This window comes from Rutidosis leptorrhynchoides, chromosome 1 (assembly GCF_046630445.1).
Source record: "Rutidosis leptorrhynchoides isolate AG116_Rl617_1_P2 chromosome 1, CSIRO_AGI_Rlap_v1, whole genome shotgun sequence".
NCBI lineage: Eukaryota > Viridiplantae > Streptophyta > Magnoliopsida > Asterales > Asteraceae > Rutidosis > Rutidosis leptorrhynchoides.
Window position 1 is genome coordinate 539,597,160 of NC_092333.1, and position 16,793 is coordinate 539,613,952.

At 35.9% G+C, this 16,793-nt stretch overlaps 3 protein-coding genes across 4 annotated transcripts; 2 read left to right on the plus strand and 1 right to left on the minus strand.

The window, feature by feature from the left end:
- The first annotated feature begins 5,090 nt into the window (after nt 1–5,090).
- LOC139878040 (uncharacterized) lies at nt 5,091–6,848 on the plus strand. Its single transcript, XM_071865346.1, has 3 exons — nt 5,091–5,323; nt 6,115–6,236; nt 6,353–6,848. The coding sequence occupies exons 1-3, from the start codon at nt 5,197–5,199 to the stop codon at nt 6,671–6,673; spliced, it is 570 nt and encodes a 189-aa protein (XP_071721447.1). The 5' UTR covers nt 5,091–5,196; the 3' UTR covers nt 6,674–6,848.
- Nucleotides 6,849–8,371: 1,523 nt separating this feature from the next.
- LOC139878056 (protein LAZ1 homolog 2) lies at nt 8,372–11,703 on the plus strand. 2 transcript variants are annotated; one of them, XM_071865347.1, is made up of 9 exons: nt 8,372–8,533; nt 9,168–9,344; nt 9,510–9,566; nt 9,722–9,830; nt 10,006–10,190; nt 10,277–10,365; nt 10,445–10,694; nt 10,793–11,026; nt 11,282–11,703. In XM_071865347.1, exons 1-9 carry the CDS (start codon nt 8,519–8,521, stop codon nt 11,576–11,578), a joined length of 1,413 nt encoding a protein of 470 aa, XP_071721448.1. In that variant the 5' UTR covers nt 8,372–8,518; the 3' UTR covers nt 11,579–11,703. The 2 variants fall into 2 exon arrangements, with proteins under 2 accessions (XP_071721448.1, XP_071721450.1); XM_071865349.1 differs by lacking the exon at nt 8,372–8,533 and adding an exon at nt 8,991–9,087.
- A 199-nt stretch (nt 11,704–11,902) lies between these two features.
- On the minus strand, nt 11,903–16,546 carry LOC139842849 (uncharacterized). The gene is made up of 13 exons (XM_071832952.1): nt 16,154–16,546; nt 15,138–15,290; nt 14,850–15,062; nt 14,665–14,754; nt 14,457–14,573; nt 14,100–14,369; nt 13,699–13,858; nt 13,393–13,470; nt 13,181–13,281; nt 12,927–13,097; nt 12,727–12,801; nt 12,510–12,614; nt 11,903–12,220 (listed from the first exon to the last, which is right to left on the minus strand). Exons 1-13 carry the CDS (start codon nt 16,544–16,546, stop codon nt 11,903–11,905), a joined length of 2,244 nt encoding a protein of 747 aa, XP_071689053.1.
- Nucleotides 16,547–16,793: the final 247 nt, after the last annotated feature.

A 16,793-nucleotide genomic window follows, 5' to 3' on the forward strand; every position in this document is an offset into this window, starting at 1 on the left:
GATCCTGTCTTCTTTTCCAGTTCTTTCTCTAAACCGATTTGCAGCTTCTTTCATCTCCAATCTGCAATGACAAAATCCATTAAGTTTCATCCTACACTTGCAGTTACCGACATCAAAAACGTCATTCCAATCACACTCGACCTCAAAACCAGTCAATACAATTCGTGGTCACAATTATTTAAAATTCACTGTCGAGCATATGATGTTCTCGATCATATTATTCCACCTGCCACCACCACCGATTCTGTAACATCATCGGTTACTGTTACAGATCCTCCAAATCCTGCACTCTGGTCTCGATTAGATGCCATAGTCCTACCGTGGATCTATGGCACAATCTATCTTGATCTTCTAATTTATGGAAGATGAATCGACTGCTGCTAATGCCTGGTCACGACTTCAAAATGTTTCAAGAAAACAAAAACATACGGGCCCTCTATCTACAAAACAAAGTCAATACAATCCGTATTGATGATTTCTCTTATGTTACTTCCTATTGTCAAGAGATCAAATCTATTGCAGACCAATTAGCCAATGTTGGAGACAAAGTTTCAGAAGATCAAATGGGTTTACATCTGTATTTGGGGCATGTCAACAAGTGATGGTATCTAGAACATGTTATTCACATTATTCAATATGCGTTATATATAAGTATACAAAACTGAAAAGTTAAAGGAAAAAGAAAAAAAAAAAAATAGAATGGGGCCAAACCATCACACAATTCCTCAACAAAACAAATTGCCACATTGTTTTCATTTTCTGAATTTTTGAGATTGTTCGAAGAGCCTACTTGTGGAGATTAGTTGGAAGATAAAGAATGTGTTTAATAAGCATATTTTGGAGCAGCAGATGCATGCATGATGTCACAGTTCTTTGTCCATATGAAGGGCCTACTTGAATCAATTTCTTTTTTAAAATTTCAATGGTAGCATAGCTGTTATACTCGGCCCCCAACAGGTCGAAAAACACGAGAAACAGGGTGATGGGCCGTGGGCGAGCCAGTCGGGCTCACTGCCATCGGCTCCCCTCTCTGGGGCGGGATGCAGAGATTGTTGAGCACGTGAACCGTTGCGAGTGGTTTAAGAACTAATGGTTTAAATTGTTGAATCACTTGATTTCAGACGTAAGAATTACAAAAAAAAACATTATATTAAAATATAATAGGATTGTTTGCAATATGTTTGAAAGTTGAATTCATAGTATTAATTTTCCACCTAGGCATGAATAATAGTCATTGGTTTAGCACTACCGAGGTGACTTTTTCAATCAGAGGGTGTGAACTCAAGTTAAGAGGTGTGTGACACACATACACACAAAGCCGTTCTAACTTGAAATCGCATTCTCGGAGGACGAAATATTGGAGACAATTAAAGAATGTAGTTGTTCCAAGGCCCCGAGGCCGGATGGTTTCAAGTTTAAATTTTTTAAATTTCATTGGGAATTGATTAAAGGTGATCTCCTACGCGCGTTAAGTTGGTTCGGTGATAAGTGTGAAATCTCAAAGGGGTGCAACTCCTCTTTTGTTACGTTGGTACCAAAGAAGACGTATCCATTGAGTTTAAATGATTTTCGCCCCATTAGTTTAATCGGGTGTTACTATAAAATTCTCGTGAAAATTCTCTCAATTCGTATTCGGAAAGTTATCCCTAATCTCACAGGTGATGAACAAAGTGCCTTTGTGAAGCGGAAATTCATACTTGATGGAGCCTTGGTAGCAAATTAAACAATAGACTATCTTCAAACAAATAAAAAGAAAAGTCTCGTGTTCAAAGTGAATTTTGAGAAAGCCTTCGATAGTTTGAGTTAGGAATTTCTATTCTAAATGATGAAAAGGACGGGGTTTGGGCAAAGATGGATAATTGGATTTGAGCTTGTCTCAACTCGGCCTCAATATCGATTCTTATTAACGGGTTACACACAGGCGAGTTTGTAATTGAAAGAGGGGTAAGGCAAGGTGACCCGCTGTCACATTTTCTATTTATCATTGCCAGGGAAGGACCAAACTATCTTACAAAAAAGGCAATAAATGATGGGGTTTTCAAGGGGGTTGAGATTGTGAGTAATAAAGTTCTAATCTCGCACCTCCAATATGCGGACAATAGCATCTTCATCGGGGAGTGGAGTAGAAAAAACTTTTGCAATCTAATGAAGCTTCTAAAATGTTTCGAAAACTTATCGGGCCTCAAAATTAATTTTCAAAAGAGTCTCATTTACGGATCAGGGGTGAATAAAAATGAAGTGGAGGGTATGGCTAATCAAATTAATTGTAAAGTTGGGGAGCTTCCATTCACCTACCTCGGCCTCCCTATAGGTCGAAATATAAACAGGATTGAGAATTGGAATCCGATAATAGAAAAGTTTAGCTCGAGGCTTGCGGAGTGGAAAGCAAGAACGGTTTCTTTTGGTGGAAGTTTGACGCTTGTAAAATCGGTCCTTAGTAGTTTACCGCTATACTATTTCTCTCTTTTTCGTGCCCCTGTGAGTGTGATAAATAAGTTAGAGAGTCTTAGATGCAATTTCTTTTGGGGTGGGACGGGTGACAAAACAAAGTTAATTTGGGTTAAATGGGACGACACTCTTTTACCTTACGGCGAAGGAGGTCTAAACATCAGGAGTCATCAGGGTAAAAATCTTTCACTTTTGGGAAATGGTTTTTGCGGGCGAAAAGTGAACTTGATGCTTTATGGGTTTCAGTCATAAAAAGTATACATGGTTTAAACGGGCTTCTCCTTCCTTCGGGTCTAAAAAAAAACCCGACAGGAAAGCGTGGCGTTTGGGCTAATATTTTACATGCAGGAATTTCTATTGACAAGTTAGGAATCGACTTCAGCAGTTCCTTTATAAATTCGATAGGCGATGGTGCAAATACGCATTTTTGGCTTACGACATGGCTTCCTGGGGCCTGGGCCACCTCTAAAAGAGAGATTCAAGTGGTTAATTTTCCTAAAGTCTAATCAACAGGCTACAATCAAGGATCGGGTGCAATGGACAGAAGGAGGATGTGTTTCTTCCTAGAGCTGGGTTCGAGGTCTTTCAGGGTGTGCGTCAACAGATCTTCAACAGTTATTAAGTGAAATCTCGCGTTATGCTAAGCATGATACAAGCATGGATAAATGGGTTTGAAGTTTGGCATCAAATGGTATTTTCACTACAAGAAAACTCTCAAAACTAATTGACGAAAAACTGTTCATGGGTGGCTGCTCACGTCTACTAACACTACGAAACCATTATGTGCCTGCAAAAGTGGAAATTTTCATGTGGAGGGTTCTTAAAAGGCGGATACCGGTCCGTACCGAACTTGACAAAAGAGGTATTGACGTGGATTTCGTTAGATGCCCTCTATATGATGACGACGTGGAAAACATTGAACACTCTTTAATCTTTTATTGACACTCTCTTGACATTTGGGAACGTGTGTATAAATGGTGGGGTCTTGGGTCTTTCACAAATCTATGCATCAACGAAGCATTCCGTGGTAGTTGTAATCGAGCTCTAACTTCATCCGGAAAAAACATTTGGCAAGCTTTGAAATGGACGCGTGCTCATCTTATTTGGAATAATCGTAACTAAAAGATTTGTTCGAATTCAAGTTGGAACGGACCGACGACCTTAATGGAGATTCAACTCAAATCGTTTGAATGGATTAATACTTGCAGTAAGCAACGTAAGATTGATTGGCTTGATTGGATTTTCACACTTTGGTCATGCTGTTTTTAATCGTTTCAATTGTATCCCCCCCCCCCCCCCCCCCCCCCCCCCCCCCCCCCCCTCGAGTTTAATATAATTGCCTTTCGGAAAAAAAAAAAAAAAAAAAAAAAAAAAAAGTCATAGACACGTAAATTTGTATACTAGTGAGTGAGCCTTTTAATATGATGAAGAGGTTTCACACCGATCCTTATTTAATACTACATTTTTTTGTTGTATAGATTAGTAGGTAGAGCATTGAACTTTTAACGTAATGATTGCACCAGAATGAAAGAAAGGCTTTCTGACTTGAGTTTCTCTAATATAAACTTCATTAATATAGATTTTTAGCCCGTTTTAAGTCTCTAACCGAAACTGAAACTAAACACGATACATATTACAAAATTCAAGGTCAAAGATTATCGTTTTACCAAGATTTGATTAATCTTCTAAAGTTTTAAAATTTTACTAACTTCAAGTATATCAAAATACGATGTATATATTTTATAACTAGTGAAATGACCCGTTACACCACGTGTTTGTTTGAACGAAACAGTTTAATGATATGTTTTAAGTATTAAATGGATGTAAATACTAAAGTCATTTAGTTTAATGACTCGTGGAACCACAGATTCCGACTAAAAAACTTCTCGCTGTTTTTACAAACATATTGATGTGCTTAACTTGATCAGAATAAATGAACTACATTTATTCCCCCACAACCCCTTCTAAATTTCATCACAATTACTATTTTCATTGTTATAAAAGTCTATATTACAACATTTTATTGAGATATGTATTTTACATACATATGTAACGTAATTAATCCCGTAAAGAGAATTCATATTTAAATAATAAAGTTTACTTAAAAAATGAAAAAATGAGTATTTATATTTTTAATAATAATTATTAGCAATAAAAAATGTCTATTGAATTTTTGAAAATTTAAATATAATTATTATATGAAGGTTGTACAATATGTTTCAAAATTTGTACATTTATCATGAGTTGTTTGGTAAAAAATTGTACAATTTGTTTTAAAGTTAATACATATGATCATGAGAGTGTTTTATCATAAAGTTGTACATAATGCTTCAAATATTATACATATAGTCATGAAGATGTTTTACCATAATATTATCATAAAGTTTCAAATATTATTCATATGGTCATGAAAGTGTTTTATCATAAAGTTGTGCAATAATGATTCATATATTATGCATTTAATATTTTAATATTTTTATTAAATACAATTAATTATTTGAATGACATCATCACGGAAGTTTTGAATTTTTTTTTTTACTTTTGAATTTTTTTAAGTCTGAATAATTTTTATTTATGACAATTTATTATTTTATAATAATATAAATATCCTCGTGGCACCGGCATTAAGGGGGTTGGTGGGTGTGGGGCGGCCAGCCTTTACTAATCTTTATATCTTTATGCTGCTCAATTTACAATGAACAGCTTGCCGGAATTGATATTGGTTAATGATTGATAAGATAAAAAAAAATGGGGAAAACAGCATCTGAAGTGGCTCATAAGTTGAATCTTAAACCACATCCAGAAGGTGGTTTTTTCACTGAAACATTCAGAGATACTTCAATCACCCTTTCTACTTCTCAACTTCCCCCTCAATGTAACTACTCCCTATACTTTTTTTTTTTTCTTCATCTATCTAAATATAATCTAATGCTTTTATATTTATGTGTTCATGTTCTTGATCAAAGTTGCTATATCTGTGTATAGATCTTAATGATGATCGATGAATGTGTTCTGACCTTCACCTGATCATATTGACCCTTTACAATCTGCAAATTTGATGTTGACCATTCATTACACTAGATTAGATCAAACTTTCTTAAGAATAGTGTTTATGGACCTTATACAATTATATTCCTAAAACCTAATAAGTCATCATCTACTAAAAAGGTTAAAACTTTATACTCTACATTCTATGAATCTATGTGGATGTGAGGGATTTTTCTTGTGTAAACTGTTAATCTTGCTAATAGTATGGAATCACTTATTAACGTGTTTAAAAACTGCCTATTTGTTTAAATAAGATTATGGAGGTGTTTGGATATTTTTTTTTTTTAAAAATAAGTAGGTATGAACCTGTTTATGTTTAAGTGATTATTCTTATGAGATAATATTAGCAGATAAGTAGTTTTTTGACAATTAATCGGTGTTAAAATAAAAAATAAACTGATAAACGCTTAAATAAACAATAACAATAGCAGGTTGGTACCTGTTAGTTTTTAAGCAAGTAAGCACTTTAATAAGCACTCACAGAGTCACAGAGTGCAGGAAGCAAGTTTATCAGTATTAACAATCTTCTTGATTAATATTGTTGTTGCATTATTTGTGTTATGTACTGATCTACGCTCTTTTTTCCATATCTGCTTGCTGATTTAATCTAATGAACAGATAAGGTTGATCGTCCTATCAGTACAGCCATATACTTCTTACTTCCATCAGGGAGCGTTTCACACCTACATCGTATTCCAAGTGCAGAGACATGGCACTTCTATATGGGCGAACCTCTTACGGTATAATATTTTTACCCCTAATATAATCTAGATAAAACTTTTATGCTAATTTATTACTTCATTTTAATCCAATATAAAACATTATTTGTGTTAGTAACATAATTCTTGTACAATAGATATTGGAGATAGACGAAAAAGATGGTAGTTTGAAGTTAACATGCATTGGACAAGATATCGATGAAAACCAACTATTGCAGTATACAGTGCCACCAAACGTGTGGTTTGGAGCGTTTCCTACTAAAGACTATGAGATAACTACCGACAACGTAGTTGTGAAAAAGGCACCGAGGAATGCAGAGGAGCATTTTTCTTTGGTGGGGTGCACGGTTGCACCTGCGTTTCAGTTTGAGGACTTTGTGTTGGCTAAACGTTCTGAACTCATATCTCGTTTTCCTTCACATGAATCACTCATCTCTTTAATCGCATTTGAAGATTAAAAGGCACTGCCTTTATGTACTTTTGACATTAGTCAGCTCAATTCTCGACTATACTTACGATTTGAGTTTACAGTTATGTTCAACTTTTCTTCTTTATTTAGAACTGTTTACACAGCTTTTGAAACCTCTAATGGTGCTACATTGTATCGTATCACGAGTAATATATATTTCATATACAGACTATTCTGTTATGTCTTAGATCAATTAAAAAAAAAAAAACATTTAAATAGTTCTACCATGAATTATTTAAATGTGGTCTTGTCAGTAATTGGTGTTGGAGATCAGAGGCTCGCGGAAGTTTGTTAAATGAACTTCATGACCCGGAAAATTTATAAAGGCCTGCTGAACCTCTTGGCACATCTATCGATTCATCGCAATGTTTATTGGGGGTTAATGGCCAATTCTCTGTCAATATACTATCAAAGCTTTGTGATCAATTTTTGCTTGGTGATGGCCCACCATCAGGTCTGTTTCGAGTCAAATGGTTATCTATCATGCCAAAAAAATAAATATTTTCATTTGGCGTCTATCTTTGAACCGGATCCCAACTAGGCCTAACTTGGCGAAGATGTGTAATTCTGGATAACAACTTATGCCCCTTCTGTTGTGGTTTCGAGGAAAATTGTGATCACCTCTTCACCCAATGCCTGAAAATTGTATCTTTATGGCGAGGTTTCTTGTGATGGTGGGGTATCACATCTCTGCTGCCGAATGGAGTTTCGACTGTGATTAGCTCGGCAAACTTTAATGTTGGATCAGAGGTGGTTAATGAAATTTGTCTCGCTACCCGTTATGTTCTCTTGTGGTTAATTTGGAGATGGCAAAACAAATTAAATAACGCACTGTTAGGGAAGGTGATTGTTACATACTACTTTTTTGGTCCACGTACACTTTTGTCTCATAAACTCACAATTTTACCCCTAGATTAATTTAGAGAGTTGAACTTATATCTTTATTCTAACTACAATTAAGGGTATATTAGATAATCAGGTGTACATGAATTAAAAAGTAGTATGTGAGGATATGAAGTTTATGTAGACCGAAAGCTTAGTAAACTAGCCCAAAAGGCTATTCATGTAACTAGTTCTTTTACCCCATTCAGAAAGTCTTTTCTGCCGGACGACTCGTAGGTTCGGTAAGTTACAAGGATGAATGCAAATAGCAAGGCGCTGTGCTGTGTGAAGTGAGACTGAAAATGAATTGGTTATCCATAAAGATAAAGAAAGCTTTCTTGTAGTTCCGCTTCTTAACCCAACTGTAGACGAGATACCTTTGACTGACAATCAACCTAAGAAGAAGCCTAAGACAGACAAGAAAGAACCTAAAAAGAAAGCTAAAAAGAAGAAAGCACCGTTGACTGACAATCAACCTAAGAAGAAACAACCTAAGAAGAAACCACCTAAGAAGAAATCACTCCCTTGGTTGGGGGCTGTGCCGCCCCACCTTTCGATCGATACACAGTTGAGGAGGGTTAGCGCTTTTTTTTTTTTTTTCAATAAGGGGCGGAGCTTGAAGAAGCGAGCCTATCAGAGAAAAAAGTGCGACCATATCAAAGCTGCTTTCCACTCTTTTCCCGGACGTCATTCTAAAACGAGGATATTTTAAGTTGTGTCAAAGTGCTTTCTCACTTGTGGTTGAACAGCAGGAGTAAAACTGATTTTTACTGTTATTTCTATACAGGCTCGTATGGACCGACGTAAAGGGGGATTAAAACGACAAATTATACAGCAACGTGTCACACATTCCCTCCCTCCAATAACCGAACTGCTACGCGTCCATCTCAGGGTTCAAACGCAATTGTATCTCAATTCTCAATTCTCAATTCTAGGGTTTCGGTTCCAGACAATGACGTCACCCTTGGTCAGCAGTTCTTTCCTTTTCGCTTTTCCTTTTTTATTCATATTCATAATAATACACAATATGATAACCAAAACTATAAATAACGCCTTTTTATCACATGTTTAATCATAACTAGTATTTCATTTCATGCTAATTAAATTCCAGTGATAATGATTACCATTAGTTATAGGGACATATGAATTACTGCACAATAGTAAACTGGTGTTAATTAGCTCCATTTCGGTAGGTGTTTGGCAGAATCAAATTGTTGCGTATGGAATTACTCTGCAGTTTCAAAATAGTTTTTTCTTTTTCTAAACGGCATTTTGAGATAACTTGCTTTTCCCAAATTGCATTTTCTCTCACACACTTTTTGTTGATTATTTACAATTATTGTTATTGTGTGTACAATTATTGTTATTGTGTGTACATAACCTCTATACACTTTTTTTTAATGGTGTGGCAACTTATATGTCTGCAACGTCACATTACCCGATCATAACATGTTATCAGTAATTTCAATACATACAGTACAATAGAAAGTTTTAAAATAGTTTACATTCACTAGTTTATAGGTGAAGCTATATGCATCAAATGCAGTTGAGAGTATAATTTCCTCAAGTCTTTAAAGGACTAACTGTATTGCATTATGCAGATTCTGAATGTGATGTATAGAAAGATGTTAGCAGAAGGAGTTAATTATATGAACGAAAGTACACATAGAAGTCTCCACGGAATAGGTCTAATTATTGCAGCATGCTTTGTGTTAATCGCGTTGTTTTTATCCTCTGTTCTGATTGTTCAGCATCTCAAATTCTACACCAATCCTGAGGTTAGTTATTTAAAAGTAGCTTTTGCTTTTTGGTTGTAATTTCAAGATATTTGATCCTTATTCAAGATTTTTTTTAGTGAATTGTGCAAAGTCAAACTTGCATTTTGTATATGAATGAAGCAAATAAAGCTTTGGCCCTGTGTGTTTCTAACTATAATTTTACAGGAGCAAAAATGGATTGTGGCAGTTCTATTTATGGTTCCTGTCTATGCCATCCAGTCGGTATCTATCCACTCTTTATCATTTTTTTATCCCTGCGAATCGACAAATGTAATAAGAGAACTAAAAACTTTCGTTCGGTAAATAAATAGAAGGTCTGATTACAAATCATAACAGGGAATTAACAGAGAATTAATCATAGGTTTATTATCATTCAGATTCTGTCCTTATGGCAACCGATACTTGCTCTGCCTTGTGACATCTTAAGAAGTTGCTATGAAGCCTTTGCTCTTTATTCCTTTGGAAGTTACTTGATTGCCTGTCTTGGTACACCCTGCCAAATCAGTGTGTGTGTGTGTGTGTGTGTGTGTGTGTGAGTGTGTGTGTGTGTGTGTGTGTGTGTGTGTGTGTGTGTGTGTGTGTGTGTGTGTGTGTGAATGAAAGCATTTGTTGCTGGATTATACATGCTTACCCAATTAGTCCTGGTAATACTTATCCTTAGGTGGAGAAAGAAGAGTTGTTGAGTTACTTGAAAGTGAGAAAGAAAAACTGCTGAAACAGCCTTTGTTAGATGGGAAGGATATCAAGCAAGATTTTAATAGAACATCTTTATGTAAATTCTTTCGACAACCGCGTGTTCTTGGGGAAGGATTACTTCAAATAGAGAAATTTGGACTAGTACAATATGTAAGTTTAATGACCATTGCTTGCTACTTCTATTATAGTCTATAGTCTATAGCTTATAAGCTTTTTTCGTTCTATGCTGTTTGCAGATGATTTTGAAGACTTTGTGTTCATTTTTGGCTATGGTATTAGCACTTTTGGGCGTTTATGGCGATGGTGAGTTCAAGTGGTACTATGGGTACGTATTTAACAACTTTCTATATGTAAAAACTTGATAAATTATGTAAATCGTCCTAAAATAGAAGGCTTGATTGCAGGTACCCCTATATTGCTTTTGTAATAAACTTCAGTCAAATGTGGGCATTATACTGTCTCGTGAAATTCTACTACGTGACTCATGAAAAACTCGAACCAATAAAGCCCCTTCCAAAATTCATAAGTTTTAAAGCCATTGTTTTTGCAACATGGTGGCAAGGTGTCGGTATTGCATTGTTATGTTACTTTAAAGTTTTGCCTAACGAGGGAAGATTTCAGACCGAGTTGCAGGACTTTTTGATATGTATTGAAGTAAGGTTTCCTTGTTAGCCTTTTGGGTAATATTGTACATGTAGTTGTTAGATGTTTCAAATTCTGAGAATTTTGTCTTTTTGTGGTATACCTGACAGATGGCTATTGCAGCCGTCGCTCATGTTTTTGTGTTTTCGGCCAAAACCTATCATTTTTTGACTCTATCGGAGTATGGTAAAGTTTCGACCCATACAATACAAGAAGTTGCAAAAGTAGAGGATTTCGATGAGGAGAAACCGGCTGTGATCGAAAAGACCGAAACAAAGGTCGAGGCTCCTGGAACAAGTGTTAAAGAAAGTGTTCAGGAGATAGTCATGGAAGGTGGTCAACATGTAAGCCCCGGGTGTTTTTTGATAGTCAAACAGTTTGACCTGACCTGACCCATTGACCTCTGTTTTGACCTATTGACATGTTTACCCAACCCGACCCATTTGTACCTATTTAAAAATCTTACCCATGACCAATTTTAACCCAAACCCGTTTTAACCCGTTAACCAAACTGACCCAGCCTGACCTGTTTGCCAGGTATAGTCAAACTGTTGCACATTGGACTAAAATATTTTGTTAACACTTTTTGTTGTTTGCAGGTTGTTGATGATGTTAAGCTGACTATAAATCAAGCAATTGAACCTGTTGGAAAAGGAATGACAAAGATTCAAGAGACAATCCACCATCTATCAGTTGGCGACGATGATGAGAAATCAAAAGTCGAAGTTGACGAATATGAAAAAGATGTTGCGAAAGTCAGCCCTGATGGATCGCTTCATGATGATAACGAGAGGCTTGAAGCAAGAGTTGAGAGAAACGAACAAATTGCAGAAGATGGATCTTGTTTGACCCGGCAAACTTCAGAAGTAACAATCGAGGAACATAAAAATGGATAGGTAACAGTGTTGCAACAACTTAGATTGTATATATAATTTTGCTTAAGATCGATAACATCAAATCAAAGTAATCATTGTAACTGTACAAAATAAAACTAGGCAGTTTTTTTTAAGTTTTTTTTTTTTTTTTTTTTTTTCTACGAACCGATTGATTCCTTGATCTGTGAATTCATACTTTCATTATATACAATGCGAATCGACTCCATTGCCTTCTTACACGTCACTCGTTATCCGCTTAACAATGTCATTTTTTGTATCTGTGTTTTGACATATTTTAGCGTCAAAGCTCGATATGCAACTTCTGTACAGCTAACCTTGGCAACTTTAGTGACAACATTCACAGCAGCCGATATAAGTCAAGGTACCGCATAATTGGGTCAACACAACCGAACATTGGTTGTTGACCCGTGAACAGGCTTGAATGCAACACATACAACAACACTTGCTGAATACATCTGCACAACAGTTGCCAGCCACCCTCGCAAGTATTTCTGTTTGGTTCGGTGGTCGTGGTCCAAAACCTGGAGCGACGTTTTCATTAGTTGCAACTACGCTTCCAAACCCTAGCCCTAGTTCGTACAACACCTTAATCTTCTCTGTTTTAGGACCCGCTGTTTTCAGAGCATCACTGTCCTTTTTACTCTGCGTGTATACATACATACAATGTATGTAAATGTATGATAAGTGTGTTTGTAACAAATGAAAAAAAGGTAGAAGGTTTTCCCTGTTCGGGCTACCCGGGAGGGCGAGTAATCAGACCCCTTACTCTGATGTACGCAGCCCAACAGGATTACTCCATGGCTGTTTCCAACCCATCCCTGGCCACCACTAAATATTTGTCCTAGACAGGATTCGAACCGAACCTGAGACCTCTTGCAAGGAACTCAGGGCCCGGCACTGGGCTATCTTGTGATTGTTCACCATAACTTACTTGTTTTCTTCGAAGCTTTGAAGGTTTATCTTGAGGTTCTGTTTTCATCAAGATCATATTTGTATATTCAGATACAATACCAGTTTCTAGGCTGATTTTTTCCACCTGTTTTAGCAGAATCATCATTCAACCCAATTAACGCAACATGAGCATGATTATTTAAAACTGATTAAATATTATACACAATAAGATACTAGATAAGTTTAAATTTACTCACCTTCTCCTCAAGCTCTTTATCTTGTGTAAACCATGCTTGTGCAGTGTATGATTCGATCTGTTTTCTTGCCAGTATCTGCTCCATCAAGATACAATTAAGTTACACGTAAATCTTCTAATACTTTAGTAGATACTCGGGCGGCAAAATTTACTGTTCTTTGTTACTAAATTCCGATTCTTAAAACTTGAAAAAGAGGGTACCTTTTCAAGAGGTATGTCATCAGCCTGTTTGACTTGTATGTCGATCGTAAAGTTACTCATATCGGGAAGGACGCCCCTAGCGTTCAGTTTATCGGGAAATTTACCATTGTATCGTCCAAATATCATCAACGGCCTTTCAGAACAAAGATCTGGAATGGTTGAAGGGTAAATCTGTAAAATGTATAAGATACAGTAAGTTAGTTGACAAATAATGTAACATCGAACCAGAACATAATAGGTCGACACAAACATACTTCTAGATTATCAAGATCGTCTAGACCATCAAGTACAATGTTGGACATTATGGTTGAAGAAGCTTTGGAAAACCACATCTGCATCCGATCATCAATCGATTCTGATAAATTTCATTTGTAGCAAGATCATCAGTGATTTGTCTATCTATGTCCCAAATAGTTAAAAACATCCTAATATTGTCTTAAGAAATTAATTAACCTCGGTTAATTACCCGCATCATAAGAAGCACCACATAGACCCTTGCCAATCATTGCAAGCATTCGCATGAAATAATGATTACAGAACGAACCTGCGAAGAATCAAAATGATTACAATTCCATATTAAAAAGAATGCTTAATTTACATTCATTTTTATATTCATTCATAGCTACACTTGAACAGCAAAATAACAAAATGCATGTTTCCTGAATCATAACTGAACATATATAAAAGATCTGTCCCAAATCTTGTGAAAATGAGGACATAAAAGGCAAATAAAAGATGAAAAACAGTGCATATTTCGCACTGAATGCATTACCTATACCAAACGTGTTAATACGTGGACACAATTCTGATCCTTTGACTTTTGATTGCTTCTGTACAACTTCACAGATTTGTCTATCATCTTCAACAGCCCCGTCAGTAACAAAGAAAACCATTGGAACCGATTTGCTGCTTCCAGAGAACATCTCTAATGCCTGAACCATAGAAATCACAGTCAATAAAGCCTAGATACATATTCTCTATTTTATATCATGATATATCAGGAATATGTGACATTTAGACCCGACCCGACCCATTTGACTTGTCTAAAAATCTGAGCCGTTTGACCCATGACCCGTTTCGACCCAAAGACATTTGATCCTAGATCCAACCCGGCCTGAATGCCAGCTATATGTGACATAAGTACTAATAACACAGATCAAGAAACACGATAACCTGAGTAAGAGCAATTGACATGTTTGTACCACCAGTAGCAACAAAGTTCGTGTCAATCCACTCGGACGCATTTTTTATTGCTTGTTCAGTTGCTAACTCTAACGTCGATGAGTATGCGTCAGTCTGATCGTTAAATGCTATTATACCAAATGAATCCTCTTGATCAAGCTTCGAAAGTATTGAAACCAGTCCATTTTTGGTAGTCTCAATTGTCTTTTCTTTCATGCTTTCACTTATATCAACAACAAAAACAACTTCCTTCCTGCATACCTATTATACGAGTTGCCAAAGTTAGCACACAAATATGAAACAGTCCTAACTAAATTATGAAATTTGTGATCGAATTCGTAAACCAACCTTTCTACTTTTGTCAGGTCCTGCAAATAGATATATACAAAACATCTCCCTTTGATCGATACTGTTTGGTGATGGAGACTGCAAAAGGACCCCACCATATGGATTGGTTGTAGAAGCCTGAAACATATTGAAAACCATTTAAGTTCATCCGTAAAACGCACCACATTTTGTGTAAACGAATGCACATAAACAGAAGGTGAAATCTCACATGGTATGTAAAAACAAAATCTGTACTTGACCATGAAAGAACTTGCGCTTCATATAAAAAGTCCAACTTTCCCGGTTCTTGCTTTCGTTCCTGGCATACAAAGTTCTCACTTGATTAATAATTGTTATATTATATAACAATAATAATGTAATATTTAATAACAAATAAAACAATCAAAATTACACCTTTAAAGGATGACTACTTGTGTTACACACAACGTCGGTAGTCAGCCCACACTTTATATTCAGCTGTATCTTTTCTTTCTTCTGTAGTTTTTTTCCTGCAGGAGTAACGTATTCTGGGAAGCTATAAGGTACAATCAATATAAACTCGCCATCTTTATACATTATTTTTTGTGACCACCTAACTTTAATTGAAAGATTTGAACCACCATCAACCTGAAAATATTAATTCAGCCTGATTATATAATGAAGAAATTATGATCATATCTTATTTCTGTTACATGTTTTAACCTGTGGTACAGTCAAAGTAAAGATATGGGGTTTCAAGAGGCCTCCATCTTCAGGTTTGGCAACATGTTCGTTCTGCTCGTTTACTTCAATTGGTGCAAATTGCGTTGAATATGATTTTCTTGGTACTTCAACCTCCGCACCTAGAATTGAACCCTGTTAGCCAAATGATATAGTATTATTTGAGAATAAACATACTTGAATATCTACAAACCACTAGCTTGACATTAAATATAGAAAGAACAAAACATGACATCTCCAATTTTGTATGAAAATTGTGGGACCAATGTCTTTGATTGTGAAACTGAACCCACAGTAGCTAATCAAACAGTTTCTATACTTATTGTATATTGAAATAAAAACAGATTTCAGGTGATGTATGTTTATTCCCACATTAAAAGGGCTTAAGTTTAATTTTGTATATATATAAAGATAGCATGAAATTAATCAAATTCCTAATGGATGTAACAAGATTTATGACATAAATCTTACACTTTTGTAAGATTTTGAGCTTTCACTTATCTAATTGAAACAAATCTGAACTTAGGTTTCATACTTCAAATATTTATGCAACTTTTGTTACCTTTTTCAATAATTTGCTATTGAAAATAATCATCAGCTCGGAATAAACGTAATCGTATAAGATTTTTCTGTTCAGACTGTCCAGATAGGGTGAGTATTTTTACTCAGATATACGTGGTCTAAAAAGGTTACCCTTAACCATTTCTAACCTAATCTCTAACCAGATATACTTCTAGTTAGGTTTGAACTTAACCTCGAGGATATTAGGACATTAACCATTGGCTATTTTGAGATGGTTTGTAGCTTGGAAATAAGCAACTCCAAACTTTAAAATTTCCTATTTGAAGCAATTCATTTCACTTACGAATAATCAGATTAACAATTTTAGTATTCCCAATCACAACCCTAAAAAATAATGCATCTATTTGTCTATCAAATAAGAGTAAAAAGGTAATTAAACACATTAATAATCAACCAGATACTAATAGAATGATCACCTCTTCACCCATAGGAATGGCAACACGACAACTACAATTAGCATTCCCCATGACACAATGCACACGCCACGAACCACTCATCGTAACAAACGCGGTGTCCAAATAACAATCAACCTCAAACGATATCCCATTCATTTGTAACGGAATCAACGCAGGCGGATTACATCTTCCATGAACATGAGGCTGATAACTAGGCATATCAGGATTATCAACAATTGCAGGATTCGAAATCACTGCGTAAACCATAGGAGACGTAGGGTACAACGATCGCGTTGCTTTCTCCATTGGTGTCACATGTTTCGGCGCTGCAACCGATCTATCGTTGCCGAAATATATGCGTTTCGCTAACCGTAGACCGTCTTCGACTCCCGTAATGAAGTCGTCGTGATACATTTTGAATTGTGTTGACTTATGACGGTCAACTGAGGGAAAATTAGGGTTTCTGGGCGGAGGTGGAGATGTATATTAATGGTGCCCTTTTTCGTTGATTTAATTTTAATTTTTGTTCGCCGGAGATGTAATTGAATTGGTGATGATAACACCGGAGAAAGTAACGGGAATCGAACGGTGAATGGTGAATGCATGAAACGAATTATGGTTAGTGTGTGTGTGTGTGTTTTTCTTCTAATTAACCGTAAAA

Coding starts and splice junctions, on each gene's coding strand:
- LOC139878040 (XM_071865346.1), top strand. CDS start 5,197: ATGGGGAAAACAGCATCTGAAGTGGCTCATAAGTTGAATCTTAAACCA. Junction 5,324..6,114: donor TTCTCAACTTCCCCCTCAAT/GTAACTACTCCC, acceptor TCTAATGAACAG/ATAAGGTTGATCGTCCTATC. Junction 6,237..6,352: donor ATATGGGCGAACCTCTTACG/GTATAATATTTT, acceptor CTTGTACAATAG/ATATTGGAGATAGACGAAAA.
- LOC139878056 (XM_071865347.1), top strand. Junction 9,345..9,509: donor AATTCTACACCAATCCTGAG/GTTAGTTATTTA, acceptor ATAATTTTACAG/GAGCAAAAATGGATTGTGGC. Junction 11,027..11,281: donor TCATGGAAGGTGGTCAACAT/GTAAGCCCCGGG, acceptor TGTTGTTTGCAG/GTTGTTGATGATGTTAAGCT.
- LOC139842849 (XM_071832952.1), bottom strand. CDS start 16,546: ATGTATCACGACGACTTCATTACGGGAGTCGAAGACGGTCTACGGTTA. Junction 14,755..14,849: donor CAAGTAGTCATCCTTTAAAG/GTGTAATTTTGA, acceptor TTTGTATGCCAG/GAACGAAAGCAAGAACCGGG. Junction 13,098..13,180: donor ACGATCTTGATAATCTAGAA/GTATGTTTGTGT, acceptor TACATTTTACAG/ATTTACCCTTCAACCATTCC.